The sequence below is a fragment of the Triturus cristatus genome, chromosome 7 (assembly GCF_964204655.1).
Source record: "Triturus cristatus chromosome 7, aTriCri1.1, whole genome shotgun sequence".
Lineage (NCBI taxonomy): Eukaryota > Metazoa > Chordata > Amphibia > Caudata > Salamandridae > Triturus > Triturus cristatus.
The window spans coordinates 144,944,642-144,965,184 of NC_140590.1; the positions used below are offsets into that span (position 1 = coordinate 144,944,642).

General features: G+C 47.5%; 1 protein-coding gene across 5 annotated transcripts in view; it reads left to right on the forward strand.

Annotated features, from left to right (window-relative positions):
* The window catches only part of LOC146809062 (B-cell receptor CD22-like), a 426,891-nt gene that overhangs the window by 102,102 nt on the left and 304,246 nt on the right, over window positions 1-20,543 (forward strand). For 4 of the 5 annotated variants that reach the window (XM_085615864.1, XM_085615866.1, XM_085615867.1 and 1 more), the window contains one exon: window positions 3,763-4,161. The exons of the other annotated variant lie outside the window; for it this stretch is intronic. In XM_085615864.1, coding sequence (XP_085471990.1) covers window positions 3,763-4,161 — 399 coding nt within the window. The remainder of the gene's footprint in view (window positions 1-3,762; window positions 4,162-20,543) is intronic. 5 annotated transcript variants of the gene reach the window in all.

Below are 20,543 nucleotides of genomic sequence, written 5' to 3' on the forward strand. Positions count from 1 at the left end.
GGCTGGAGACATGCGCTAGGCAGACTCACGTACCACTCATGAGGAGTGTGTTTCCCTTCGGGGGGGGTTAGTGTACTCCCCAGGAGGTCCTGGATTGCCAGGCACAGGTCCAGCCTAAGGGTACAGACACGAGGTTGGAGGGCCAGGTTCAGGGTGTCCCCCCTGACGTGGAGGAAGGGGCAACTGCTAACAGTGCACCTACTAAGTTGTCTTCTGGGGGTACCGCTCCAGGTGGGAGGGTCGGAGCCCCAGGGAGGAAAACAGGGTATGGAACAAGCAGTCTCTTGTCCAGCCGCAGAGTACAGACCCTGGGCTGGTAGGCCAGTGTCAGCATGCCATACCTGACTTGGCAGGAGGGAGAGTCAAGAAAAGGTGCCAGTCCCCTGGTGCTACCGCTCTCCACTCTCTGATGACACAAAGGATAGAGAGCCTTGAGAGGCATGAGGCCTGGCTCTCATTACTGCGGTACAAAAGGGGTGGTGATGGACGGAGCATCAGAACCAATCAAACACTCACACCCAGTCAACAGATCTGGGTTTGATCCATCACCGCTCTTTAGCCCACTCTGCCACCCCAGTTCAGACATGGCCATATGCAAATCAGTCTGACCCTGTGCCTCATGGGAACAGTCCAGCCCGAACTGCCAAGCCATGCCTGCCCTGGACCGGAAACAAGTTTCCTAGGACCGGTTTCTGGCATTTCAGCCGTCTTCAGCCAGGCTTGCTTGAATCCAGTGGCAAAGTGAGCAAGGGACTCACATCTGAGCATACCCTGCCAACTTATGGCGAACAAAGCGGTACAAAACCGGTCCTAGGAAGCTTGTTTCCGGTCCAGGGAAGGCATGGCTTGGCAGTTCGGGCTGGACTGTTCCCATGAGGCACAGGGTCAGACTGATTTGCATATGGCCATGTCTGAACTGGGGTGGCAGAGTTGGCTAAAGAACGGTGATGGATCAAACCCAGATCTGTTGACTGGGTGTGAGTGTTTGATTGGTTCTGAGCTCCGTCCATCACCACCCCCTTTTGTACCGCTTTGTTTGCCATAAGTTGGCAGGGTATACTCAGACGTGAGTCCCTTGCTCACTTTGCCACTGGATTCAAGCAAGCCTGACTGAAGATGGCTGAAATGCCAGAAACCGGTCCTAGGAAGCTTGTTTCCGGTCCAGGGAAGGCATGGCTTGGCAGTTCGGGCTGGACTGTTCCCATGTGGCACAGGGTCAGACTGATTTGCATATGGCCATGTCTGAACTGGGGTGGCAGAGTGGGCTAAATAACAGTGATGGATCAAACACAGATCTGTTGACTGGGTGTGAGTGTTTGATTGGTTCTGATGCTCCGTCCATCACCACCCCCTTTTGTAACTCTTAGAAAGTTAGCCTTTCCCTCCTCTTAAGCCCTGTGTTCCTCTGCCTGTGTCATTTACATTATGATGGTCCATCACCAGGCTGATGGGCCTTCCTGAGCTAAGAGTGGTGGGAGGAGCTGACACTTGCACCTGAAAAGGCTTTGCACAGTCTCATAAAAGGCCTAGGGACCCTGTATTGTTAGTGTAGCCAGCTTGGAGCCAGTGCTGGTGGTAACAGGAAACCACTGGAACCAGGGCACCAATGTATAAATACTGGGCATCTGATCCCACCAACTTTTTACACTGCTGGACCTGTGGATGATCTGCCAGGCAGAAGGAATGCTGTGCTGCTGAATGACTGCTACTCTGTAGGACTCCTGATCTGAGAGAACTGCTCTTCTGCTGTGCAGCCCTGCCTGCTGCCCTCTCTACTTGGATGAGAAGGACTGGACTTTCACCATTTGAACCCAGAGTGACTCAAAGGGAGTGACTACTTGCCTTCTGTTATGCAGTCTCAGATACATCAAATACTGCATGCTACTCTGCATCCAGCACCTGGACTTTGCCATTTGTGAGTCCTATCCTTGCTTGAGGTGCCCACTCCAGTACAGGGCCTCAGAACTGGGTTTCTGTGCTGTTCTGCTTAAGAACTAACAAAGTCCTGAATTTGCACTGGTCAGAACTCAAACATTAATCATTGACGCTGATTCGACAATGAATCGGGTCCCGTCTGTGAGAATCGGCGACGACGATGTGTCGATCTGAAGGCATCCCTGTGCATCTTGACATCGACACAGCAACTGCATTGAAAAGGGATTCAACACCGAAGCTTCCATTGATGGCACAGGTCAGCAATAATGCTCGCCTACATCCCCGGATCAACGACGACGTAGTGCCTCCCCAAATCCTCGAGCCTTCAACTTTGACACTTCGCTCCATACAAGGTACTTTCTCAGCATGACCTGTCTGGGTCCTGGTACCAGCCTGCCCTCCATCACAGTCAGCCCGACCTTTAGCTGTGCACTGGTCCCTCATGACTTGAAGTAACCTTTTGACCGCTAGTGACTTCTAAGCACTGTTTTTGCATTCCATTTTCAAAAATGATTGTCTCAAGTTCTAGTTATTGGATTTTAGCCGTTTTGGTCTTGTTTTGTTCAATAAATCAAGCCCTTTCTTTCTAACCAGGTGTGGATTATTTTTGTATGGTGTTTTCACTGTTTTACTGTAATAAGTGTTGCACATATACTTTAAACATTGCCTCTTAAATTAATCCTGCTCTGTGCCAAGCTACCAGTGGGTGAGCACAGGTAAATATAGGGACTCTATCTAACTTACCCTGTCTAGAGTGGTGGTCCCTACTTGGGCAGGATGCATACCTCTGCCAACTGGAGACCCCATTTCTAACACCCTTGACTTCCCCAGGTATCAAGTACTCAGAAATGTAAGAGCATAATAGGTTTCCTTGCATGCCAGCCAAGCGCAGTACAAGTACTACAGCTACCCACATTGCCACAATGAGAACATTTTAAAGGAAAAACTTAATTCCGCGTTTTTGGACATTTTCTGTTGTGGGCACCGTGCAATTTGTAATGAGGCCCCAGGCAGTGGAGCATCGCATGTTTGTTCAATTATATGAATTCCAGCCATCTGGCCTCCTCTCTCTCATTATCCAAGAGTGAGTCTGTTGCGGTGTGGCATAATAATGGATGGCATTGAGTGGTCTTGTAAGATGAGATAAGTCTGAAGATATATACCCTGGTGTAATGTGACGTGGAGGGCATGGCATTGCCTGTTGTGATTAGCGGTGGAAAGTTATTTTGTCGTGTTGGACATCAGCGTTGTTCTAGTGGTCTTCTTTGTTGTGGTGTATGTTGTGATCGTGTGATGTGTGACCACGGTTTGGGGTATCAAAAAGGTGATATGATGTGTTTTTTATGGCTGTGCTAGTGTAAGATGGTATTTGAAGATGTCGTTTTTAGTGACCTTATAAGGTAATGCCACTCCACATTATTACAAGTAGTACCAGATGCACAATTAGGAAGTGACCTGGTAATATTATTACTGCATATAGTAATACCCCCTGTTTTTCCAGTGGCCAATTTCACCTGCTCAGGACAGGTGGAATTTGTGAATAGAAAGGTGGCTGTCATTTGAGAAAACGCAGTGTAAAATAAAATGGCCCAGTAATACCACGACTGTCATGTTTCTTGGCATGTCAGTGCCTGCCCCTTGTTTATGTTATATGTAAGTTATATGACCGGAGGTTACCAAATTAGTTTAGGAAAGGCCTGGCCAGTTTATGAGTCGCCCATCAAGCCTTTGCCACCGATTGCTCAGCATTCTCTATGTACGTGTGTCGGTGTACAGAATAATAGAGTGATCTAACCACAGCTACGTTTTCTCGTCTTCCTTTTGCAGGGCTTCTTTGCCAGTCGGTCTTCGAGGAGCGGGGGACGTGGTTCTCGGTGCCACGACAGATCACGGCGCTCGAGGGGTCCTGCGTGGTGATCCCCTGCAGGTTCAACGTTTCCCATCCTCTATGGGACAGAAGTGATGGATTCACCTGGTGCCAGGGGGGGTTTCGCAGGTGGAGGATTCACGCGTGCCTAGCGGTTCACAGCACCCAGGATCCAACAATCGTTTTGCCACAGAATGAAGGACGCGCTCTTCTCGTGGGTGATTTGGAAGGTCACAACTGCACCCTACAGCTAAACAACGTGTCTAGACAAGATGCTGGTGAATATTACCCGTTGCCTGGACGGGTTGGACGGATGGACTACCGTCAGCCCTACCGCGTCGTTTCTCTTGAAGTTTCAGGTCAGTGTTCTGCAGCCGGCCATAGTAAGAACCGGAATGTTTGAAACGGATACTTCGAAGTGCATTATGGGTAGCGCAGATCTTGGGCCCAATTCACCCAACAGTTGTAAATGTACACAGGTACGCAGTGGGAGCTAGGATGCTATAGGTCATGGTGCACGGAAAATACTCACTAGGAAAAACAAGCCCTAATTGTGGTTCACTGGGCCCTTGAGGCCTTATAGCCCCGGTGCCACAGCACCTGCTACACCTCTCCCCATACAGTCCTTTTAGGATCATCTGGCTCGTGTAAAGAAAGCCCTTATAGTGGTTCACTTGAGGCCACAGTGCCACATCCTTTCCTGGATACCTGGCAGGTAAAAGTGCAGCCTTCTCATCCTTAAACAGAGTCAAGGCCGCGCATAGCTTTGTGGGGTGACCCCCTTGCTGCTGCCTTACAGTAGGTGTGGTGCCATGACACAAGTAACCAGCTCCTGTGCTAGTAAGGACAGCGTGAGAACATAGAGCTGGGGGCTAAGTTACGGCGTGTGCAGGGATTAATGCAGGCCCATGCAGCGCCTGCGGTGCAGAGAGGCCCCCAACCATTTAGCCCCCCCCCCCAGACCCTACACGGGCCCCCACTGAGCCCAAGAACGATGAATATGATATCGGTGACATATGGGGGACTCAGGAGCCCTCATCACATTCCACTGGGTGTGTGTTATGCAACAGGCCGGGAATATGGCAATCTCGGTGAGGCTTCAAGCCAGCTGGCATTTGTGATGTCAGCTGGGAATCCATGTTGCTACCAGCCAGGACTGTACACGTTCCAAAGCACACATTACATTAGGTACCGTACAACTGAACCGGGGATCTTTGTGTTGAGTCAATTCAATTCAAACCACTTTATTTGGCTAACCAAAGCCATAAAAGTACACCACAGTGAACAATACATAAAAAAAAACCTGGTTAAAAACATATTTATACATTGGAATTCTTTCAAATATACCACGTACAAATAATAAAATAATACCAATAAAAACGTATGACTTATAGTTAATTAATTATGTAATAAAAGCAAATATATCTATGTATAAAATCAATCAGTCAGAAAAAACAAGCATTTGCAATGCATTAGGTCTCGCATTTACACGAGTTTGAGCTATTGGCATTGTAATGACAATGCCTTTTATTTTGGTTTTCGTTTTTAAAACCTAAAATAAAAGGCATGGTTATTTACAATGCCAGTAGCTTAAACTCGCGTACATGCAAGACCTATTGCAGTGCAAATTCCTGTTTGCGCGGCCACTTCCGAAGGCGCGTGCTTTCTCTCTCGGATCTTCATCCTGTCACGAGAACAATATCTACCCGAGCATGCCAAGTTTGGTGACAGCCTTTGATCTTAAAAAAAATCAAAGCGACAAAGTCAGGTGGGGGAGAAAGCGCATCTGCGCAAAGCGGGCCTTTCTGTTTTGCCGTATTAGCTGAATACTGGGAAAACTGATATAGTTAGATAATTAATGACCCCCCCCCCCCTATATGCTATTGAAGGCCCTGTTCTTATGACAAATGTTTATATTCCCCCAATCTCCTTTATTCGCAACGTGGGTGTGACACGGAAGAAAAAAGGAGCCCTTGTGCATTTTTGATGAGTTAACCTGCTGATAATGTAGGCCCCACCTCCAGAGTAGGACGCCATTTTATGTGTTTTACTTGTTTTTATTGTTTCAGAATAGTGTAGTTATATATAAGAAATAGTGATTTTGAACAATGTTTGTGGCTGTTCTTTAGCCCATTTGTGTGTATGATTCTGTGCGTGATTGGTTGTGTTTTTGATCCTGTGAGTGTAGGTAGGAGGGAGAAATGCATTGTGTAAGAGAATGGGCCTGAATGTGTGGGAAAGACACACATTCTATTTAAGCGTTGGGCAGATGTGGCCATGTGCCTGTGTGTGCATTTGTGACCACGCATATGTGGTTGTAAGGTAACATGTGTTGTGGAGTTTATAATTAAAAGAACTGAGTATGCATCATTTGTTTTAATGTATTTCTGCTTTTCGTTGTCTTTGTTTTCTGTTAATGGTGGTTTTATGGTTCCCTTTTTATTGTGACATTTGGCTTACCAATTTGAAAAGTATTTGGCCCTGGTGAAGAGATGAGATTTTATACGTCGCGACACATAATGGCCCTTTTTTCCCAGTGTAATCATTCAACAAGAGGCTTTTTCTTTTTTAATGATCGAAAAATAGGCCTATACGCGTGTTTATGTAAAAAAAAAAAGATAAAAACATCATGGACCTTTAGAAACATAACTAGTCTCGTGTTGTTTAAACACTACACAATCTTTACCTTAAGAGTAGAATCTTGAAGAAGCTACCATTATCATAGTTTAACATTACTTCGGCGCAACACCTCAAACATTGTCCTTGTATGTTCCCGAGTTGAATTTGTGTGATGTCTTGTGTTTGTTTGGTATTTGCGATTGGATGGTCGCAATGGTGGGTTTACTGCATGTACTGAGTGTACATGCGTGTGTGCGCCCAAGAGATTGTGTGTAGATTGTGCTGTGCTTTGCTTCCTGCCCGCTACACATGTGAATTATCACACCCAGACACCATTGTCTTTCTCATCTAGCTGTGCACAACACTTGTTTTTCACGAAGCGCTTGTCAGTGTGCAGAGTAGGCCGCAGCCGTGCCCGGTCGTCGAGGACCGCCGGTCTCCACAGCAAGAGCTGTTAGACTGTGGGAGGCAGTGCTGCCGTATGGTCACTAGCTAGTGGGGTCAGAGCCCACCATCTGAATGTTGGTTACACAGGCCTGGGAGGGTCAGAGCCCTGCATCACAGCGAGGGACCCCGAGACGGACATATGGTAACCATGGAAACCGTTCCCACCGCAAGGCCGCTGGTGAGAATGTGAGGGGCTAGGGAAGAGTTAAAAGGGACAGGCAGGGGAGGCTAAGGGGACAGGGTACTGAGGGTTGACGGAGAAAAGAGGCATGGAGAGTGCTGTGGGACTGTGTCACAGGGTGAAGTGTAATAAAAAGAAGGGGCGAGCATTTGGCGCAACAACCAGAGCAGCCAACTTTGGAAATGGGGAAGCCACCCTGTGATTCTGGGAAAATCATTTGCACTAAATCTCCCCGTGCCTACAAAAATGTGACGTAACTGGTGCACAAATAAAGCGCTCCATTACCCTCGGGTCGAGTTAGCACGATATAAAAATGCAAACAAAAGAGGGCAGAGTAAATGAAAGAAGGGCTGGGTTAAAGATGAGAGCTGAGTAAAATTAATGAAAAGAGGGTTATAGTGGAGAAGCCTGTGTTAGGGAACAGGAAGAGTGCACTCAGGTGGTCAGGACTAGGTCATAACAAGACGAGCCCGGCGGAGCGTGGCGTGCGCGCTTGGCGGGGGGGGGGGGGGGGGGGGGGAGCGCATTCCACGCGGGGGAGAGGACCCTTTGAAGTACGATGCGTCTTGGGGTAATCTGCAGCCCTTGATATAAAGCAACCGATGTAATGCTGATACTCGAGATTTGGTGGGGTGGGGGCTTCAGAAATCGTTTATGGAAAAATTGCACGTGGCAGGCGATGCCTCCTGGAGGGAAAGATCTTGCAGACAATCTCATTGCTGGGCAATTCCTTCTTCTGGACTCTAGATCATCAGCGACGCGCGGCCGCGAGACGCGCTCTGTGGTGGGGGAGAGGGGGGAGGAGCATTGAGGCGCAAAAGTTAAAGCAGGCTGGCTGGCGTGGTGCGAAGTGCACGCACCATGACGAGAGGAAAGCCATATGGCGCCTCTGCTCGTCATTGTGCGCGTAACTGCACGCCCGTCACCAGTGCACGCTCCAGTGGGCTGAAGCGCTTCCCCAAAAGTGGATTGCATGGCGGCACGATGCACGTGATTGTGCGCGTGCTCGCCATCTTTGGGAGCACTTTTTGGAGCCCCTTACAGTCTCGCTGAGCTATCGCTTATGCGATAGCCAGGCGAGACCTAAAAATATATTTGTAGCGGACGGATAGTGGGGTCGGAGGGCAGGGAGGTTAAAGATTAGGTATCCGTATTCAACAGAGGCTACTTTTGCCATAGTGTTTACCACTTTACTTTGTTTACCTTGTTTAAAATTGTTGCCTGCATTTAATGTTTTAGGTGCGGCCATTTTAATTATTTCCTTTTTAATCCTTTAAGACGTATCGATTTTTTTGTTTGGTTTCAGACAACTCAAATTTGTTTGTACAATTTTCCTTCCTACCTTTTTGTTTTGCACATTATTCATTGGCAGTTTTCATGTGAGTCATTTCTAAAAGCCTTCTATCTGATCCCATAATCCTTTGCATTTCTGCTCTGTGATGGTGCTTCCTTAGTGTGCCTTGAGGCTGCCGCCTGGTGCCCTCAAGTGTAGACCTGCTTCCCCCTTGCCAGTGGCCTTGTCCTGGGTGCCCCTCACTTCCGGTATCAAACGGAAGTCCTGTGCATCGAGCACCGGCTGTTACGAATGTGTCACCTTCTCCAGAGCTAACGTCGTTCTGTCGTTCCTTCTGCTTTGAGGTTCTCAAGAAGCTCTAGTGCAAGAATTTTCAATGTACATTTAACATGACATTTTACTGTTTGGGTGCTCCCTCTCCAGTACCAAAAAGCCACGTTGGATTCATTTTGGTGCAGTTCGACCTGTCTCCTGGTCATTGCGTTGGCTTCAAAAGGCAGCTGGCGACAGTGCCGAGGAGCCCTCTGAACAGCCAGCGACAATGGACGGACATGGATGCGCAATGCGTCCATGCCGGGACACACTAAACTTTAAACAACTTGTTTTCAGCTCCGCTAAGTGAGGAGGATAAACTTGCAGGTTTCAAAATAAAAGCTAGTAAATAACACCGGATGGGAATAGCATGACAGTTGATGGGTGAGTGTCGAGGGTTGCCCAGAAAACAAAATAAATTACAAAGTGAAAGATTACTAAACGGGAAAAACAAGCATTGGCAAAGCCAATTTTGGGACCTGTTTGTCTAAAAATTGTCTTTTGGCGTTGTTATACAATCGGCAAAAAAAATGTACAAATACAAAAAGGGTGCATGACTTGATTACGTGACTGCTGGTGGTTGCGTCATTTTTGGATTGGTAAACCTGAAAGCTAACATTTTTATTTCCGAGTCAAACCGCATCCAACGTTTATTAATGATACTTTCTCAAATATACATGACAATTCATGCGAGGCATGGGCTGTAACATTACAACTCAATACCCCACGCCCTTCCTCTTGCGGAACTGCAAACAAATGTACTATAAAACCAATGAAAATAAAATCTTTCCGAACAGAGTAGAGGCGAGTGAGGGTGGACACTGCACATTCATGTTCTCCAACAGTTCACGAGCCTTCCCTGACCAAGGGACGTTTAAAACTGCAGAAAGGAGCCAGGATATAAAATGCATGTTATTCCATATTACAAACACGTTAGAGCCTTGGGGAAGTCGTGCCCTGTGCTAACCCAGAAACCTCAACAAATGGCAATTAAACAACTTCACATCTTCAGCTTAACTAAACATTTTCCAACGGAAAAGAGCTAAAAACAAGCGCGCACTGAAGTTGACGAGAAGGGAGTGGGAGGGGGGAGTGGGGGCGGGCACAGTGGTGCGGGACATCAAAGGGGCCGCGAAAGTGAAAGCAAACGAGTGCTTTCAGGCCTCCAAATGGTGCGCGCGCCCGGACGGCGCACATGCACTGTATTTGGAGGCCTGCAAAGCCACTGTTTGCACTGCCAAAACTCGCTTACTATAAGTCTCGCCAGAGCAGCGCTAAAGCGCTGTCTCAGGCGAGACCTAATGACTTGTGGTGGGAATAGTACCTGCATGGCATGAAAGGGGCGCGTGATTTTTGTTCCCATATCCACTACAATCATGCATTTGTGCTGAGGGCCTGTGACAGTGAACTGAGACCCCGAACAAAACTTTGTGGTCTGAAGGCCAGGGGCACTCAACCTGCACGCCTCTATTCATTGCCTCTGACTAATGTTATTTCCTCGGGACTAGGAAATACTGTCAGCTGTGGCAGCAGGTATACTGGCGGTATCAGGCTTTCTTATGTTACCTATGTCGTATCGTGGTGGTGAAGTACGACAGGAGTCAGTGTCCGTGTTCAGGTACCTTTATTCCGTTCTTACAGTAAATGCTCACGCGTCCTGCTTCGTCCCTGGTCTTCCCTTGTCTGCCCGTCCCCCACCCCCTCACCGGAAGTGGTGTCCGGTTCCCTGTCCATTTCCCACACAGTCTGGTCCAGGGTCCTAGTGCCCTGTGCCCAGGTCACGACATCTCCCCCTTTGTTGCAGAAAAGACAGAGATATAGTTGAGAGCGAGAGAGAGTGAGAGAGAGGGAGAGAGAGAGAGAGAGAGAGAGAGAGAGAGAGAGAGAGAGCCCTCCTTACATTTCTTCAATCAGTCTCTTTGGTCTTTTGCCCTCTCTTCTTTGGCGTGTTTCTCCTTTGTCCATCTGCTCCTCTTCATTCTGTCTTATGCCTGCGTCTCCTGTTGCAACATCTTTTCCGTCTTCGTCCATGATCTTTAGTTCCTTGAAGTGTGAGCTGTTTCGTGTGATATGGTAACGTCCTGCTGATGCTGTTACCATGGGCCCTTTTACCTCTGTCACCATCAGTGGCTCCTTTGAGAACGGGCTGTCCGATTTTCTTAACTGTCGCTGCCGCACCACTACAGTATCGCCTTGCTTGAGGTGTGCAGGAGTGGCATGTCTCCTTGCGTCGGCATATGTCTTCATTTTATCCTTGGCCTCTTTGTCTTTGATGGCGATGCTGCTGTGTTCTGGCATTGTTGTTGCTTCCATCTGCGGTAGCCTCGTCTTGCTTGATCGCCGAGAACTAGCTCCGCGGGACACCGTCCTGTGGAGCTGTGAGGAGTGTTCCGATAGTCCCTTAGTACTTGACACAGAGCCTGTCCTATTGATATCTGCGCCAGCTTTGCTCTTTGGACAGCCTTCTTTATGTTCCCCATAAATCTTTCCACCATGCCATTGGCTTGTGGCCACAGCGGCGTTATTTTTCTGTGGTGGATCCCTAAATAGTCCATAAATTTTCGAAATTCTTCTCCTGAGAATGGTGGACCATTGTCTGTCTTTAATGTTTGTGGGGATCCCCACGCCGCAAATATGTCGTCCAGAGTGGGCAGCGTTGCGCTTGCTGATGTTGACGATACTTGTCGCACGATGGGAAATCTGGAGAATTCATCAATTATCATGAGCAGGTAGTTGCCCGTTTCCAGAGGCCCATAGAAGTCTGCTGCCAGTTCTGTCCACACTGCCTGCGGTAGTTTTGACATTTATAATGGTTCTGGTTTTGCTGGCTGCCCCGTCGTTTGGCAGATGTGGCAGTTTGTGATGGTGGCCTCCACCATATTGTCCAAACCCGGGAACCACACTTTCTCCCGTAGTAGTTTCTTTGTTGCCACCATGCCTCTGTGTGATTCGTGCGCTAAGTTTACAGTCTGTCTCCGCAGAGCTCTTGGTATCACTATTCTTGTTCCTCGCATTATTATGCCATTTTTTGTCTCTGATAGCTCTTCATTAATCTTTTTGAACGCCAACATTTCTTCTTTTATCACTCCGTTTTCCATGATGCTGTTGTTGTTGACATGCCTCCATCTCTGTTGTCTAGTTACCATTTTGACCGCCTGCATTGTGGTGTCCCGCCCTGTTTCGAGCTCCAACTCTGCCATCGTTATTGATCCTGGCGTGTTTTGTTTAAGTACAAAGTTCAGGTATTCTTCCGCTATTGATGTTGTTTCAGTTGTCTGTGGCAACGGGTGCCTTGACATGTAGTCTGCCGGGTTATGCTCTTTCCCTGGTTTGTGCACAATCTTGAAGTTGTAGTCCATGAGCCTTATGCCCCATCTTTCTATTCTAGGTGGTATTTTCGCGTTGGGATTTCCATAGATCGTTACTAGGGCCTGATGATCCGTTATGATGGTGAATGGTTTCCCATATATGAACATGTGATAGTGTTCGCATGCCCATACTACTGCGAGACTTTCTTTTTCTGGCTGTGAGTATGCCTTCTCTATTTCAGACAGGCTTTTGCTTGCGTATGCCACTATGTTTCTTGGGGACTCTTTACCTGGTCTATGTTGTGCCAGGATCGCTCCTAACCCCACCGGGCTGGCGTCCACCGTCAGTTCTGTGAACAGCAGGGGGTCGAAGTATGCCAGATGGTCCACTGCTGCCACTGCATGTCTGATGGCCTCAAATGCTTTGTTGCAGTCTTCGGTCCACATGAATGTCTGGCCTTGTTTCGTTAATTCTCTCAATGGTGTGCTTACCGTGGCAAAGTCTTTAATGTACCTCGCACAGTAACTGGCAAGCCCCAGAAATGACCTCACTTCTGCAACATCGCTCGGAGGTTTTGCTTTTTCCAGCGTCTCCACTTTGCTGCGATCTGGTCGCATCCCTTTTTTTGAGAAGATGTGTCCGAAGAACACCAGTTCATTTCTTCCTATTTCGCACTTGTCTTCGTTCAGTGTTAGACCTGACTGTTGCAGTTCGGAACATACGTCCCGCAATGCTTTGTCATGCTCGTCATCAGTTCGACCAAATACCAAAATGTCATCACTGTAGTTGAGGCTGTTTTTTACTGACCTTATGACTTGCCGTATTGTTTCTTGAAATATTTCTGCCGCCGATGAGATGCCAAAACTCAGCCGCTTGTACCGAAATAGACCCATGTGTGTGGAGAATGTCGTAATGTATCTTGACTGTGGGTCAAGCTCTAGCTGATGATATCCTTTGCACAGGTCCAGCTTTGAGAATCGGCATGTGCCAGTGAGGCAGCTGATCATGTCATTTAGGTGTGGTCCAGGGTGTCTTTCTCGTTCAATTGCTGTGTTTGGTATCCTCATGTCTACACAGATGCGAATTTTTGATGTGTTCTTTTTTGGGACTGCCACTATCGGGGACACCCATGGCGTTGGTCCGTCCGCCGGCTCTATGATGTCCTGATTTAGTAATGCTTGTATTTCTTCTTCGACTTGCGGTTGCAGGTGTATCGGTACTCGCCTGTGATGTTGAGCTACTGGTTTTACTGCTTCATTGATGTGCAGTATTATTTGTCGTCCTTTCAGTTTTCCTAGTCCATGTAGGATCCTTGGATACTCTCTCAGGATGTTTTTCTTCTCTGACATGTGGTATGTCATTGCGAGGAGGCCCATCATCTGTGCTGTAACGTTACTTAGTAAGCATGGTGCTGGTACGTCACCTTTCAGTACATGTATGTCTTCTTTTCTTGATCTGTCTTTGTATATGAGTGTCTCTGTGAATTTCCCCATGTTGATCACTGGTTTTTTTGATCCCCACGAGTATACGTCAACCGTGGATGGCACTAGCGCCGGCTTTATCTCCATCTTTTCATATTCTGATGCACACATGATGTTGCATGTGGCGCCGCTGTCTAACACGAAGCATGTTTTGTGTTGTCCCACATCTATGTTCACCGTTGCTGTCTTTTGTACTTGATCTTTCTTTATTAGGTGGATGCTTTCTCGCCCTTTGTCTTCTTCAGCAGAGGCACCTTCGGACATCAAGTATAGTCGGCCTACGTTTTCTTGCACCACCTCTCCATCAGATTCAGTTGACGAGCTGCGGTTTGCCGTCTCCATGTGCCTGGCATATCTGTTTGTCGTCATTCGTTGTCTTCCCGGTCGTCCTCTCTCACTTCTGAACTCACTTCTGAATTGTGTGCCCAGACACGCGCTAGCAAAATGATTGCTCCTGTTGCATTTTCTGCATGTCTGACCCATTGCCGGGCACACGCCGGTGTGTGGGAACTCAAGTCCGCATCTGTAGCATGTTTTTTCATGTTGTTTCCTTGGCGGTTGCTCATTGTTCTCTTTCTTCCAATTGTTCGCGCGGCTGCTTCCGACCATGCGGTTTGCTTGCTCCATTCGCCTCTCTTTGCCAAGCTCCATCTGCTTTGCTTGTGCCGTCGCCCTCGCTTCCGCCCTGGCCATCGTTAGAATTTTCTCCAGCGAAGTCGGCTCTTTCAGAATTCGTGTGCGAAATTCCATTGACCTGCATCCCTCAATGATGCGCAAACGAATTGCTTGTTCGTTGTCGAACTTGTCGAATTCGCAGTGTGTGACCAATTTGCGCAGTCTTGTCGCAAAGTCATCAAGGGACTCGTCTGTGTGTTGAAATGCAATTGCGAAGGTGTATCTTTCGAAATCAATGTTTCTTTGTGGATCAAATCTGTCTGAGAGGCACTTTATTAGCCCTTTGTGTGTTGCCGTTTGGTCATCAGGGAATGTGACTAGTAGGTCATCTACTTCGTCCCCTACGAGATTTAAAAATAGATGCAACTGCTTAGCGTCTGTTACGTCCGTGGCGCGCATGTATCGTTCGAACTTGCGAACCCATCGCTCCCATCTTATGCCTACTTGTGGTTCTGAAAGGTTGAATGGAAGCGGTCTACGGTATTGAGCGCTAGGTTTGTCACTCGCTTGTTCAGTCATTATTGTCTCTTTGTTTTTCGCAGCTTTTCTTCTTCTTTCTGCTTTCTTTCTGCGGTTGCCGCACTTTTACTTCTTTTCGGTAGTTTGTTTTACTCTAAATTGCTTCATTCCCCTTTTTCTTTATCTATTTCTTTTGTTGATGCACTTTTTCTTATTCTTTAGTCCTTACAATCTCTTTTCCCACTTTATTTTCTGTTTTTTTCGTTTATTTCCTGACTTTAAAATGGCTGCCAGGCCTTTCTCGCTCCTTATTCGTTGATTTTGCCTGTTTTCAAAATGGCCGCCAAGTCTCGCGAGATCGCGGGGACCTTGTGAGTTCCCGCCTGACTCTAAGATGGCCGCCGGGCCTTCCGCGGCGCTGATTGGCCGCTTTCGCCTGACTCTGAAATGGCTGCCTTCTCGCGAGATCTCGAGCGAGATTTTCTTACGTTTGCTCACACGCACGCTTCTTCTTGTTGTCCTCACCGGCTTGCAGTCACGGCCGGGTCACTTCTTTCTTTCCGCTGTTTGTTACGGCCGGGGTGGGCTCCCGCGCCGTTTCTCCGCAATGTTTATTGTTGGATTTGACTCAGGGTGGGCTCCTGGCGTCTTCTCGTCGCTCCTGGGCGCAATGGACTCACGCGCCGATGATCGCACCTTCTGTCGCCAGTTGTCGTATCGTGGTGGTGAAGTACGACAGGAGTCAGTGTCCGTGTTCAGGTACCTTTATTCCGTTCTTACAGTAAATGCTCACGCGTCCTGCTTCGTCCCTGGTCTTCCCTTGTCTGCCCGTCCCGCACCCCCTCACCGGAAGTGGTGTCCGGTTCCCTGTCCATTTCCCACACAGTCTGGTCCAGGGTCCTAGTGCCCTGTGCCCAGGTCACGACAACCTACATGGGAGGAGGTCTACCGGCATCACCTGCTAAAGGAAGGGTTCTGCTAGTTCCTTTAGCCCGGGTCCTTCGCTGCATCCATGTAGGGCATGGATGGCACATGAATGTTTGCTCTTTAGATATGAGGTGGAGTGAGTGTTGAGTGGGTGTGCTTTTGACTGCAGCACCAAAGCAATGCATTTTCCATCCCATGTATTAGAGTGATTCACAAAATGGAGGAAGGAGAGAGCCTGACAAACTGGTGATGTATGTTAGAGTTAGTCTCCAGAGTCTCTAAAACACCCCTGAAGCTTTTTAAAGTGGGTCATGTGAAAGGGGTGAGAGGGACACGAGCCCCTTTTGAATTATAAGGCGAGCCTCTGTTCCATTCCGCCTCCATTATTCCTCACTTTTGTGCACAAATTGCTGGCATTTCTGTCCATCACGAGGCGGATAGCCCAGCTGCTTCTGTGCTGTCAGAGACCCCATAGCTCTACCAATGACATGGGGCTGAATGGCTAAGAATGAGGTTAAAGAGGGAGTGGAGAGTGGATGTATGAAGTGGAGATCGGACGTGAAAGGCAGAGAGTTCATGTTGAACATGGAGATCCCATGTGGAAAGTGGAGAGCACATGTCCATGATCGATTTGAAGAACGGATTGCGGAAGTACAGGTTGGAATACATATTGTTAGAAATTGGGTTTCTGGTTGGAAAAGATGTGCTCCCTGTCCAAGCAGGAACCGCAATCCTAGTCAGGGTAAGTCAGATACACGGACTAAATTACCCTGTGCTCACCCTTTGGGTGGTACAGAGCTTGGCACAGAGCATTCAGGCTTAACTTAAGAGGCAATGTGTAAAGTGAGAAGATGAAAAAGGTGGCCTGCATATGTAAAGGGTGAAGGGGTTAATGAGTACATGTGGATGGTGGAGAGCACCTGTGGAATATGGAGAATGCATGTGGAGGATGGAATGTCCTTTTTGAGGGCAGAATGTGAATGTGGAGCATAGAAAGTGCATGTGGAGGACAGAGGGTGCATGTGGAGGGCCGAGACTTAATGTGGAGGGCTGAGAGTGCATAGGGAGGGCAAAGAGTGCATGGGGAGAACAGAGAGTACAGGACTAGTGGGGACATATGATTGAGATAGAGAGAGGATATCCAATGGAGTGGGAGAGTTTGGAGAGCAAATGTGGGCCATGGGGAGGATGTCAGTCAGTCAGTCAAAAAAGCTTTATTATTGGCTAAAAACCATAAAAGCACATATTTACAAAGATTTAAATAAAACATACCAATATCCCACAATGCAATATATTCATGATGAAGAGGAATACTCCTAAAATAGTTTTTAAATGCAAGTATAAAACCAGGAAATAATCTTATGCAATTTAAAACATAACAGATAAAAGAGTAAAATCAATCCCTTCACAAGTTAATATCAGGGAATCCCTGTGATATGCTGGGTCTGTGGTAACGCGGGTGTAACAGATAATTGTTTTTTGATTTTTGCGCCTCTAGCGCACCACATGGCCCAGAGATATCTAGAGGTCGCAAAGACAATCAGGGGGGTGATGTCGTATTTAAATATTCTAAATGCTTCCCTGTTGTCCCTGAGACCCAGTGACTTACAAAGCTGGACAATGCATTTAGCTCTAGCCCTGGTGTAAAGAGGGCAGAAGAGCAGAACGTGCAGATCCGTCTCTTCACAACCATCACATCCCGGGCATGAGCTAGAAACATGTGAAGAGATTGACCACTTGTTTGTCACTGCCCTCAGTGGAAGTGTCCCATGTCTAAATTGGACATAAAGTTTCTTCGTCAGTGAGGGCTGAATATCATCCAAGAGTTTCTCGAAGCGGTAAGTATCCTTCACCTCCAAAAATCTGTTGGTCAACTTGCCCAGGGATGGACTAGAACATACAAGATCCATTCGATATTGATTGAGTAAGTTGACCAACACCCCTTTAGGCATCAAAGGACATGTCTGCTCCAGAGAGAGCCAAACGTCTTCCCTACCCAGTGCATAACAGAGCAGCTTAACATATTTTAGCCAGGGGATTTTCCATACCCCCCTTATGGTCATTAAATCCCTTAGGTCATCCCGATAGCTTAGCAGCTCTGGGGTAGCCCAGAGTCACCTCCAGTACATCACAGGTCGGTTCGAAATGATCCCCAGTATGGGGGCCAGACCCAGATCTAACCGTAGAGGAATCAGAGGTGTGCTCTGCGGGAGACTCAATAGACGCCTAATAAAGCTGTTCTCAGTGATGGACAAGGGGGTGGCGCTAAGATGGCCCCATAACTCTACCCCATAAAGCGCCCCACCTCTCGCCTGGGCCTTGTATATTTCTAAAGGGGGTCCCAGGGTTTTAAGTGACCACTCTTTATGGACCTTTAAGATACCACCAGAGGATTGGGCCAACTTCATGTTTACCTTGGCCATCTGCGACCCCCAGCCCATCTTATCGTTGAGTGTCACTCCTAAATAGTCAAAGGTGGAGACTCTTTCCAACACCGTGCCATCCAAATGGGGGTGGGGACAATTAGGTGATTTTGCATTAAAGACCATGAATTTGGTTTTGGAGAGGTTGATCTCCAAACTTCTTGTCTTGCAGAAAAAGCAGGACGCCTCCAGTGTTCGCTGAATACCCATAGAGGATTTTGATAACAAAAGGGTGTCATCAGCGAACATCAGGGCTGGTATCTTGCGGGCTGCTAAGCTAGGAGAATCTAAAAAAGATGGTCAATTAGTCCATTAAGAAACAAAGAGAAGAGAGTAGGGTCCAACACGCACCCCTGCCTCACTCCCCTTTCCACCGGAAAGGGGGCTGAAATCTCCCCATTTCTCCCATACCTCACCCTCGCAAAGTGGCCTTGATGTAAACGTTTGAACAATTGGCACAGGTATGCTGGGGCACCCATCTCTATCAGTATGGCCCAGAGCCTTTCCCTCTGTACCAAATCAAATGCAGATCGAAGATCTACAAAGATCAAGTACAGGCTACCAGCCCCCAGAGTCACCGTCTTCCAATAGACCAATTGAAGCCTAAACAGTTGGTCGATGGTAGAGACCTTAGCACGAAAGCCCGCTTGGAGGGAGGTCAGGATGTGTTTATCGTCCATCCAGCACTGCAACCTCGTTAGTAAGAGGCGGGAAAACAGTTTCTGCAAGACATCAATAAGGCTAATGCGACGGTAATTAGCCGGATCAAGTGGGGATGCCTTTTTATAGATGGGTATGATCTCGGCTCCCAACCAAGTTCGGGGAATATCCATGCCATGTAAAATGGCATTAAAATATAACCAGATATAGGGAACCCAAACCTTCTGCTCACTCAGAAATAGATCTCCTGGGATTCTATCCAATCCCGGAGCCTTCCCGGAAGACAAACTTTTAAGGGCCGCCTTAATTTCCTGCATAGAACGAGATTGACAATCGAGTCCTTCACCTCCGATAATATTAAAGGGGATGTGCACTTTGCAGGGAGACCTAGTTCTACCGAGGAAACAATGTCAGTGTGGGAGTACAAGGGCTTAAAATGGGCTATCCAAACCTCTTCGCTCAGATTGGGTGTTATAGTGTGCGTCCCTTCTAACGAGCCTGATCTCACAAGGTTCCAAAACGCGCCATAGTTGCGCCTGTCCAAGGCTTCTTTTATACTTGCCCATCTTAGGGCCTCCCATTCCAACTTGGCCTCCGTGATTTTACTTTTATAAGCAATTCTGGCCACTCTAATACTCTACACAGAACCTATTTTAACCTCGCTAACAAGTGCACATTTCGCCTCCCTACAAGCTTTATTAAAACTGGACCTGTTTTTTGTTCGTGTCCTATTATTCACTGAGCTATAAAAATAATCGGCCATATTGGCGATTAAACTAGTGTGAATACGGTCCAGTGCTTGAAAGTAAGAAAGATCATTATTCACAGCTGGAAGTTCAAAGGCCTCTTCTAGGGAGCGAGCTACATTTAAATATAGCTCAGCACTTTTTTCGGGTGCTAACACAAACTTGGCCCACCTAATGCGTCTGCCACCCGCTACTGAGATTAAATTCCTGTCAACACGGATCTCCAGCTCCCCTGATCCATGTGGGTGACCCAGTGTGTGTTTTAGTTCTAGAGACAAAAGATTGTAGTCACTATCTACCCTTTCAATTACACAAAAAGCCCTTATTTGAGACCAGAATTCTACATTGACCATGATGTAGTCAATAGTAGTACTTTTCCCCACTATATTGAATGTAAAGTTCCCTGGAACATCAGGAGGGAGTCTGCCATTGCAGGCTCTAAGAGAGTGGGTTACTAGAAGCTTATTAATCTGTATGGCACTGGCATTAAGCACATGGCTGAATACATAGAACACTCGTGGATATGCCAGATGGAATTCTCCTCTAAAGTTACAGAGGGGATCCCCACAAGAGGTTCGAAGTGACAGTTAAAGTCACCCCCATAATTCTATGTGTAGATGGTGAAGAAAATGAAAGAAGTTTGTCAAGAGCCTCTAACATGGATAGCCCCAGCTAGTGGGGGGTAAGACGCAAATATGTTATGTTATGTTATGTTATGTTAATAGTTTTTATAAGGCGCACAGCTGCCCCAGCCAAGGGGCGTCCCGGCGCCTGATCAGGTACCACAACACAACAAATCGATATTAGTAAGGGAAAGGAGGGAATTAGTCAGCGATTGGGAACAAAAAAGTTTTTATGGCACGCCTAAAGGAAGTAAGACTGTTCAGGGCTCGTATATGGACAGGAAGAGAATTCCATAATCCTGCTGCTAATACTCGAAAGGAGCGCCCTCCCATCCTACTCAGTCTAAACCGCGTATTGACCGCCAGATGGAGAGATTCCGATCTAAGAGACCGCGTAGGAACATAGGAGGAAACAAGCTTAGCGAGGGCTGGAGGAGAGGAAAGCTTCAAGATTTTAAATGTCAGGCAAAGAGCCTTAAATTTAATTCTCTGTCTGACCGGCAGCCAGTGAAGGGAGGTCAAAACTGCAGAGACAGAGCACTGTCTAGGGAGGCCAACAATGGCACGCGCCGCGGCATTCTGCAC